This window comes from Gavialis gangeticus, unplaced genomic scaffold (assembly GCF_001723915.1).
Source record: "Gavialis gangeticus isolate Ggan-Ray unplaced genomic scaffold, GavGan_comp1, whole genome shotgun sequence".
NCBI classification, from domain to species: domain Eukaryota; kingdom Metazoa; phylum Chordata; order Crocodylia; family Gavialidae; genus Gavialis; species Gavialis gangeticus.
The window spans coordinates 46,127,354-46,137,474 of NW_017729000.1; the positions used below are offsets into that span (position 1 = coordinate 46,127,354).

The following is a 10,121-nucleotide window of genomic DNA, read 5'->3' on the forward strand; positions in this document are numbered from 1 at the left end:
ACTGTAATTAAAGCACTGCCACATCTTGTGTATCAGCATCCCCGCACTTAAAAATGGTGGTGTGGGGCACCTGAAGTAAAGCTCTTTCAACAAGCTTTAGATGAAGTGCCCTTGCCACCATTTTTAAGTGTGGGGACACTGCAATTGCTACACTCCAGCAGACTTGATTTAATCAAGCTTGCTCTGATGTCCTGTAATTCCAGCATGTTGGAGCAGCCTCCACACTTGTGTATAGGCATCCATAGAGTCCAGCTTATGCTGCCAAGTTTGGTGAATACGAAGCCTTGAGTGAAACCACTGGGAATTGGGTAAATACAATAGTTTAAAGATAGCTTGAGTTTTAAGCAGCTACATGAGCTGAGGACACTGAAATAACAGATGTAGATCTACCTGAGGTGTCTGTCTGTCTAGACCAGTCGTTCTCAACCTATTTAAATGCAAAGAAAATGACCCTTCGGAAAATGCCAGCTCTTAATTTTCATTCATTTTTGACTACAGAAAAATAGATTAAATTTCCTGCTGCAAGGAACTTGAAACCAACGTTTTTAACACTATGAATTCCTATATAAAATCTCTGGGTTTATCTTTATGTTTGCACATCTAACAGAGCTAACAGTGAAATCCTTTGAAAGGATTTCAAGGCACCCCATGGTGATGAACACCCTGGTTGAGAATCATTTGTCTAGACTAGTTGGCCCCACTTTTTAATGCAAATTGGTGCCTGCTTGTAGAATTATACATCTTTCACACAGAGGCCAGGCCTAATTGTGATCCCATAGGTTTCTCCCAGTTCTTATTTCTGCCACCCCCAACTTTAAGGTTGTGTATTCTCAGTTTATTTGTTTCTGTCCTTATCCTGAAGTCCTAACCAATGAATTCTGTGATTCTAATTCCTGCCCCTTTCCTAAAGACCTTATTTCATGCGATATATCTGAAGTTTTGCCTTTCCAATGAATTTTTTCTTTGCCTTTCCTCCTTCCTCTTTCCCAGTTCTTCATGTGGGAGCTTTCCAGCTCCCCATTGTGAGTTTTTACATGTGAAGAGGCCCTAGGATTTATGGAGGTGGCTGTGACTATAACAATTGCTTTCCTTTGAAATCTGTCTAAGCTTCAGTGTCCTTCATTTGCACGCTTGTTCATGTGCGCGCACAGAAATTAGGTCAGTGACTCTTTAGCAGCTGTACTCTATAGCCTGAGGTGTGAGCACGTGTCAGATGAAGGGGGAGGCCAGTGGGTAGCACAGTCATGAGCTAGCTCTACAGGGAAGGTTGTAACTCCTTTCCCACCACTTTACTAGGCAGTGCGCATTCTACATTGATGAAAGGGAGGTCTCTGCAGTTATTGGAGCTAGGCCTGACAGAATGTGGTTGGCAGTTATTTAGTGTCTCTCCTGTCAAATTGGTTGACATTAGTATTTCAATGCACTCCGCAGGGGGCAGGAATTTCACTTTCTCTATAGTTGCAAATACTAAGAAAGTTCTATAGCCATGTTTCTCCTCTGTGGTGGCACTGTTGGATCATTAATGCCACATGAATCTGATGCCATCACTCCTGCTCACCACTTTTCTTGGAGTATTGAATAGCTCCTATGTTTTTGTTCCTTGGGCAATCATGTGATCAGTGGAGGTACAGTAAGATTCTTTCAGCCTAGACATCACTTCCAGCAAATGGAGTGGATTTTGGGGTCTCTGGGCAGCCTTCTATCTCGAGTCCCCTCTCCCTTTTCTTAATGATGCTAGCACCATGTGTCTGAGAGGGTGAGGATGGTAAAGGTAGATGGGATCTTGTTCAGAGCTAAGATTTTTATTCAGAGGTATTGGACTTAGAGATGCTAGTCACTGGGTTTTGACTGGTACATCTTCCATGCTGCAGAAGAATTAAGCCTTTGCCAGGATGTGAGAGATGCATTGAGGAAAGAAGTCAGTTGTCAAGCTTCTTGAAGGAATGCAAGAACCACTTGTGCAGTGGAAGGGACTCAAAAATATATTCAGATACCATGGGCATACATCTCCAGAAACACCGCCCATCCTGCACTGCACCTGTTTCCTTTCACTCAATCCCTGGAAATTATCAAGAGCAGGTTGGACAGGCACTTGGCTCGGATGGGTTAGTCAGGGATGATCCTATGCAGTGGGCTGGACTAGCCAGCCTTATTTTCTTTTGTAAATGTATACAATCCTATGTTTCATACCTGACGGAGTGACAGAAACCCAGCCCTGAAGTCCTTTTTTGTTGTTAAATACATAATGCAGCAAATGTCTTGTCACTAAGAGATCTTAACTTTATGGAAGTGCCAAGGCTGTTTCTGTATCAGGCCAGTGCAGGCTTCTCTGGTCTCTCTCCATCTTCTGTAAATGTCTGTGCTGTGGTTTGCAGCATATGGAGTAGATAGAGCTCTGTGTGCCTGAACAGTAGGGCAGCTGTTTGGAAGTTATGTGGAGAAGCTCCATGCCAACGGAGAGGGTACTCTTCAGGTCCCTGCTTACCCTAATTTCCTGTACCTACAGCAAAGAAAGACCAGGAAGGTGGAGAGGAAAAGAAGAGTGGCCAGAAGAAAAAGGTCAAAGAGCTCAAAGTGTTGGATTCAAAAACTGCCCAGAACCTATGTAAGTACGATACACAGGAATCCTGGTTTTCTCTGTTTAAAAATTGCAAATTCTTTGATTAAAAAGAAAAAATGCCAATACTCTGATTAAAAAAGCCCCAAATCTGCATTTCTCTGCAATTAAAATGAAACACCACTCTATATATACAGATTTCAGTTGCACACTATGCTTTATTGATATATTTACAATTTTAAAGCAGTTTTGAAGCCTACCAGTGCCTCAATCATTATAATAACAGAAATTCTAAATACCTAAATATTTTGGCATTCAATTTTGGTTTTTCATCACGGAAAATCAGGTGCAGCTGTCCTTTTCCATGCCCCACCAATGCTGCTCTGTGGTTCTGAACAGCCTTGATATGCCTATACCTTGCCCCTGCCACTACCCCTAACTCCCAAGCCACAGCCCCTCCAGCTCTGCCAGTGCCCCTCACTCCTGACCCACAGCCCCCTGGCACTCCTGGTGCCCCTCACTTTTGATCTGCTGCCCCCGGGCCCTGCTGGTGCTCATCACTCCCAATCCAGAACCTCCTGACCCTGCCAGTGCCCCTCACTCCTGACCATCTGCCCTTTGCCCAAGCCCCACAGTATATGAGTAAGATGGTGGGTGGGGAAGGGGGGATGTGGGCATAGGCACAGTTGATGCAAGGGGGGCATGTGCCCCCCAGATTTCTGTGCCCACAGTGGGGCACAGGGCTACAGCGCAACTGGACCAACTCTGGGAAGAAACCTCCTCCATGGCCAAGTGGGCAGGACTCAGTGAAGGAGGAAATACCATGCTGCCATAGTTGCCAAGGCGAGGTGTCCCCTAGCCACCTGGCAGCAGTGGGGGCACAACTCCGTGCTGCTTCCATCCTCACCTTGGTGGTCATGGTGATATGGCACTCCCTTCTGTACCAGATCTTGCCCACTGGGCAACAGAGGTAGCTTCTGCCTGGAGCTGGTTCAGCTTGGCTGCAGCCCTGTGCCTCACTGTGTGCACAGAAATCTGTAGGTATGTGCCCCCTGCCTCCTCCACACATATCCTGTGCCCTCCCTGCTGCATCACTTTTGGCCCTCCCACTCCCCTAGACTTACCTGCAGGGTGCTGCAGGAGCTGCTCTCCACTGCTGGCTGACTGCCACATGCATGTGCCCACATGCATGTGGTGCCCTCTATCTCCTGTGTCCTGCTCCCCCCAGCCCCAAGCAGCCCTTTGGAAGCTGGAACTCTGCCAGCCTGCAAGGGGAAACTTGTCGTTTCCTGGGGTTTTCTTCTTTAAAGGAGAAAATCCCCTTTAAAGGGTTTGTTTGTTTTTTTGTTTTTTTTAAGAAGTTTTTCTCCCATAAAGGAAAATCCACATTTTTCTCCTTTAAAAGAGGAAATCCACATTTTTCTGCAGCAAACGGAAAACCCAGATCCCTGATGATGAGATTAGGGCCTCTCTTCCAATATCTATCAGGACAGTTGGTCCCAAGGATTTACTTGTGCTTCTTTTTGGACCCTGGCAGCAATATTTCTTGGCTCCTTCCGTATGCCTTATGAGGAGATCAAGAATATGATCCTGGAAGTGAATGAGGCTGTATTGACTGAGTCCATGGTGCAGGTGAGTGAGGGTTGGACATCTTTCCCCTGTGGGTAGGTATTGCTGAATAATTATCTCCTGTATCTGCTGGATTGAGGTCTTTATGGAGAAATTAGCTGATATAATAGATATCTTTCCTAAGAACATTTTCTCTTTCTTGGCCTCATCACTTGGGTAGGAAAACCCCCCACCTCATTTCCATGGATTTTAGAGGTTTCAATGCCCAGATGCTGGCCTCCTGAGTTGAAACACTGGATGTATGGCTGAGGGAGCTGCCTTTACTCCAAGTCATAAATGACTCTAATTTAAATGACTGCTTCATTGACTCTGCTGTTTCTCCCTCAGAACCTGATTAAGCAGATGCCAGAGGCTGAGCAGTTGAAGATGCTTGCAGAGCTAAAGGACGAGTACAATGACTTGGCTGAATCTGAGCAGTTTGGTGTTGTGGTGAGTGCCTTACCATTTCAGTAAGGGAGCGCATCACTGTCTCTCCTCTTCTGAAAGGATATTGTTTTATAGCTGTTGCTATGTAAAGTTGCTACGTACAGTATTGGATGTCTCCCCATCATCCCCGCAATGTGTGATGTTTTGTCCCCTTCCCTTCTCTGATCAGGTCTTTCTCTTACCAGACATGTCCTGTTTTCATAACGTTACTTTTGCATATCTCCTATCTAAGAGCTGTATATTATACCCATTGCCTGAAACAACATTGGGACAGTTAATCATTGGAGGTTTGGCACATGCTGATCCTCACATTCCTCCTAACCTGCCGAGTTGGTCAAACTCTGCTACACTGTGGTTTTTCAGGTAGTGATTTTGGTTTCCCTAGATTCCTGCTTCATTTGCAGCTGTTAGTGTTAACTTTTTTTCAGAAAGTTTGGTACTTTTTTGCTGTTTAAAATATCGCTTGGCATCCTCAAGACCTCCTGCATCACCAGCCAGAGATTAACTTAAATTGGGTATCTCATGCCAAAATTACTGTGCCATTATTACCAGCTTGGCTGAAAGGCACTCTTTTTGGACTGCTTTGCCTATGGTGGCTTTATTCTCTTGGTTTGAGATGAGCTGAAAGTCACCCTGTTGAAGGAAAGTCATTTTAATCCATAGTATGGAAGAACCTGGAACCAAGTTTCTGACTCAGCAGCCTTAAAGGCTATAACCCCCCCACACACACACCTCATTTCCATGGATTTTAGAGGTTTCAGTGCCCAGATACTGGCCTCCTGAGTTCAAACACTAGCAGCTCTCTGAGAGTTATTAAGACAGTGTCTTCATTTCAGGGGACAGATATAGAAATTTATTCTTTTTAAGGCGATTTAAGGATGCCAAGATTGCTGTTTCCTTTCCAGGATATTCTCAGATTTCCTATAGGCATAATCTTGTTTGGCACCCTGGAATTTAGTGCAGTTTTTCTCTCTTTTGTAGGATTGTGCTCCAGAGTCTATTCTTTCCCTTAAAAAAAGTTTAAAGCCCTTAGGTAGAAAAGCTTCAGTAGTATAAATAGAGTCTAAACTAATGAGGTGTCATCTGTGTATGTTTGTAAAGAGTCAGATAGTGGTACTTAAAAGAGTTGACCTACCTCACTTATGTTGGGGCACTGACATCTGCACAATTTCTTAGCTTTGTAATTTGATCCGTTCCCAGGATATCCTGAAATTTACTATATTGATGCCCAGGCATTTTCTTTTCCATCAAAACCCTGCCTTGCTGGGAGACCAGCACAAGGAGAACTGTACTAGATGACAGTGCATTTTACTTAAAGGATCCAGGCAGGTAGGAAGACTTGGGAAACCAAAGAGCTGGGGTCTGGAGAGCAAAAGGAGACATGCGTGTAAGCTGGAGAATATCACCTGAGGCATGGGGAATTGGGAAGAGAAGCTACTGAAACCATCAACAAGCTCCCTCTTTTGAGGCATCTCTGGGGAAGATGAGATTCTAAATTGGGTTATAATGGATGGTGTCAAATGTGCCAAGTTGAGGTGCCAAGAGTACAATAGTAAAAAAAAAAAAAAAGTGAACATATTTTACATGAATTTGTGTTCAAAACACTGAGCCATAGCTGAATATTTTGATGGGTAGGAAAATGAGAACTTTTCTTGTAAGGTTATTTTTTGCCCATAGTACCTAAGGCCCCTGCCAGACTTTACACTTAAGATATGATTAACCCGTTAATCACGTCTTAAGTCACAACCCGACCACACATTAAAGCAATTAATTGTATCATAAAACAAGGGATAAGCAACAAAGTTATTCTACAGAAAATGTGTAATAACTTTGTAGCTGGTTCCTAACATGCCATTAATTGAACATGTTGCTAGGTATACCCCATAGGGTAGCCCCATCAGCTTCAAGCTCCCAGCCTCAGGAGCAGCTGGTGCACCCTCACAACTGGGAATGCAAATCAGCAATCTGCTGATGGGGCTTCCAGCCACAGGAACTTGCTACTTGCTGGTACAGGGGTAGCCCAGGATCATGAACCTGGACACCCCGTGCACTGGCAATAAAGCATGATGGGATCTGATGCTCAATCCCATAGTCATGCCTTCTGCCACGCATGTGGAGGAAGCACAATCGAGTGGATTGTGCATCAGATCCCATCTCACCTTTACCTGCACATCTGGCAGGGTCCTTGCATAACTAAGAAGTCTTAATTTATTACAGGAAATATGTGTATGATGGGTTTTCCTCTGTCATGGTTAATTTTGATTGTTAAATCTGTGTCAAGAAGAGATTTCCCTCAACATCAGATTGGATTGCACTGGTAGTGATGGGGTTGGTGGTCCCATGGGGTATGGTCCATGCCTTTGGATCATCTGGGTATATTTTACCTAACCAGTTACTCGCAGTTGCAGGACCCCAAGACCCTAGTGGTGCCCTTGTCTGTCTCTCACTTCCTGTGGCACACTGTAGGTTCCTTTTTAACTGGGGGCTTAGTGGTAGTGATGTGTAAGAATAGATGTTTCTGTGGAGCTTTTTGAACAAATCATTGCCTACAAACATGGGCAGGACTCAGTAGTCCAGGTAACTCTTCTAGTCTTGCATTCCTAAATGAATGTTGCCTTTGAAGTGAAAGGTTGCCACTGCAACTTTTGGTCCCATTGTGCTGCAAAATACATAAAGTCCTGCCAATAGATGAAAGGTCTAATATCCCAGTAGTTACCATTCAGTCCGGGTTAGAGTTCCAGCTCAGACAGCCTAGTTAATAGTTTTAAGGACATCATCACAAGGGGCACAAGGTCCATGTAATTTGTAGCATCACACGTAACACCTGCAGTTACATGTAGTGCCACAGGTTGTAGTTCAGCCCTCCAGCATTCCAGGAGACTGTTCTTTGTCCCCTTTATCCTAGTTCCAAGGAGCGAGTCTAACACCAAACTCTACTGCCCCTGGAAGGTAGAGCTTGGTTCTGTCCTTTCTTGCTCAGTCCTGTCTTTCTTTATGAACAGGATAAAATCCTTCCTGCTCAAAAAAACCTGGCAAGAATATACCTCCCAAACCCTCCTGCCACACCAAAAATATCTGTTCCTGGGGAGTCAATATCTCTGGCATTATCCACCAGCCAAGGAAGAGCACATAGCAGGAACTTGTTGGCGGTTAAGTTCAAGTCCAGAACCTTCAAAAAAAAAAAAAGTTGGCTCTTAACTTTTACAAGTGGTAAATGGTATGGCCAGAGCTAAGGGTAGACTTTTCAGCACTTCTCCTGAAATGGAAGGAGTGTCAGAGCCCTGCTGGGTGGTGTGACCAGGAAGTCCCTGTGTTCTAAGTGCAGTGACTTGATGCTGTAATTTGGAAAGGCCATGGCTGAAATGAAAGGGAGACTACAGTCCCCTCCTGAAGCAGAGCCAGCATCAGAATTTTCCCCCTTTGCTGATCTCCCATGATATGATGAAGTGGGTGAATCACGGTGCCAGCACCTACTGGATAATCAGAGATACTTTGCATTGCTTCTCCCACCAGGGACCTGCCTATACCAAACTTGTATGCAAACCAGAGACTGCATGGCAAGGGCCTTGGTTGTGTTTGCATAGTTGTACATGGCACTGTGCACCAACATGTGCAGGAGCTGAAGAGACTTTCTGAAAAAAGCAGTGGCAGGCCTTGTTTCTGTGCCAGGAGGAATATGGCATGCACTAGATCTGGCAGCATTGCTGAATTATGACCCACACAGTGTGCCAGCAGCAGGGATCTGTTGATGGCTAGAAATGAAATTGATGAGCCTTTGTCAGTGGAAACTGACTGTGTATACTGTGGCTCTGTACTGCCAACTTTGCAGGGGGGGATGGAATCCCTGGTGGATGTGGTTACCTGGGCAGCCAGTTCAGGTAATGCTTTCCTCTGTGCTTGGCTGCCCATGGGAACCTCTGCAGATGGGGGCAAGAGGCTGCAAAGCACAATGGGAGCACTGCATGCTCGCTCCATGGCTGTGGAACATTAACAGTAAAAGCTTTTGCCAAGGCCTGCAGTGCTCTGGACAACTAGACATGTGAATGGCTGTACATCTATTTCATACTATGTTTTAGTGACACTGCAAATTTGCTGGAAATTCTTAGCATTTCAAATGAGTGTCTGCCTGTAAATTCAGGGCACTTGACTCAATGTCTGGGAAGACCCCTTCTAGTCCTATATTCCTAGGAGTGTGGTGTCTCAGGTGTGACCTATTCCTGCCATTTTGGAGAGTTTATTTTTTTGGTGAAATCTGAGTATTATTCTTTTCATTGCTAAAGTACATATAGTGCCTATAATACACATTGCTTCACAGTGGATGGTAATTGTGTCAGTACTTGCCCTTTGGTGAAGCCGTATCTTAAAAGTTTTTTATCTTTATACCTGAAGTCTACATGTATAGAACTTAATGTATGAGGTTTAAACTTTAACCTTCCCAAGTATGTGGATGATCTGTTGACTCAATTCATGACCAAGGTAGTGAGTTTCTTTCCTGGTCAATTCAGTTTTCTCAATCCAGATTTCATGTCCGTGATGGGAGGCAGGCTTTCTATCTGTCTATTTAAACATTTCTGAGTTATTCTTCTGCACATTTCTGTTGCTTTTAATATTTTGGACCCTAATTCAGAAAAGAAAGCCCTCAAATGTGCATTTAATTTGCTTGAGATCTTTGAGGCTACAGAAGTTGCTTTAGTGTTTTCTTTAAATGGAAGTTTTCAGTGGAAAATCCATGAAAGGGAGCAATACCATATTATTACAAGTATAAGTTGATCTTTTTCCTTCCGAAAGAACCATAAAAATTAGATTTGACATACATACTGGGTCAGCCTATAATTGTATTCCCAACAATGTTGACTTCTCATCTTGCAGTATTTTTGAGTATGCAATAAAAATACCAAGTCACAATTCTTCTTATTGCAGTTTTTATTTTGATATTTTCAGTGCATTTAATTTTGTGTCCATTCCTTGGGGTTTGTTTTTTGTTTTTTTGCTTCTCCCTTGATTGTGGAAAGGCAATAATAGCAGTTCAAGAACGTTATCTGTAGTTATTAAATTATATATGGGGAAAACTTGATGTGTTTTTCCCCCTAAAATTGAACCTGAAAGTGTGGGTTTAACACACATGTTGGATCAACTTTTAATTGGAATATGGTAGTCTGTTTGCCAGTAGTGGAAGGTCTCTTCATCTGTCCTCTCTTCAGGTTTTTACTTGATTTGTCTATCTTTCTTCCTACTTTTGCAGGTTTTGGATTTGACTTGTACTTTTATGGTTTTGGATTAGATCAGGGATGCTCAACCTCCAGCCCACTGGCCAAATGCAGGCCACAGAACCATGGTGTCTGTCCTTTGCAGCTCCCCATGGGTAGGGAAATTTGGTAGCAGGGTGGGGGCAGTGGAAGTTTAATATGACCCTTCTTTCCCCACTGCCAAATTCCCAAACCCTGCAGTGGGTTGAAACCAGGTCATGACCCTTCCCTCCCCCCCCCACCCCCCACCCCATGGGGCTGGG

The 10,121-nt window shown here is 44.1% G+C and overlaps 1 protein-coding gene across 1 annotated transcript in view; it reads left to right on the forward strand.

Annotated features, from left to right (window-relative positions):
* DIAPH1 (diaphanous related formin 1) overlaps positions 1-10,121 on the forward strand; it is a 196,575-nt gene that overhangs the window by 143,982 nt on the left and 42,472 nt on the right. The window contains 3 exon segments of the mRNA XM_019506582.1: positions 2,507-2,605; positions 4,095-4,189; positions 4,514-4,615. Coding sequence (XP_019362127.1) covers positions 2,507-2,605; positions 4,095-4,189; positions 4,514-4,615 — 296 coding nt within the window.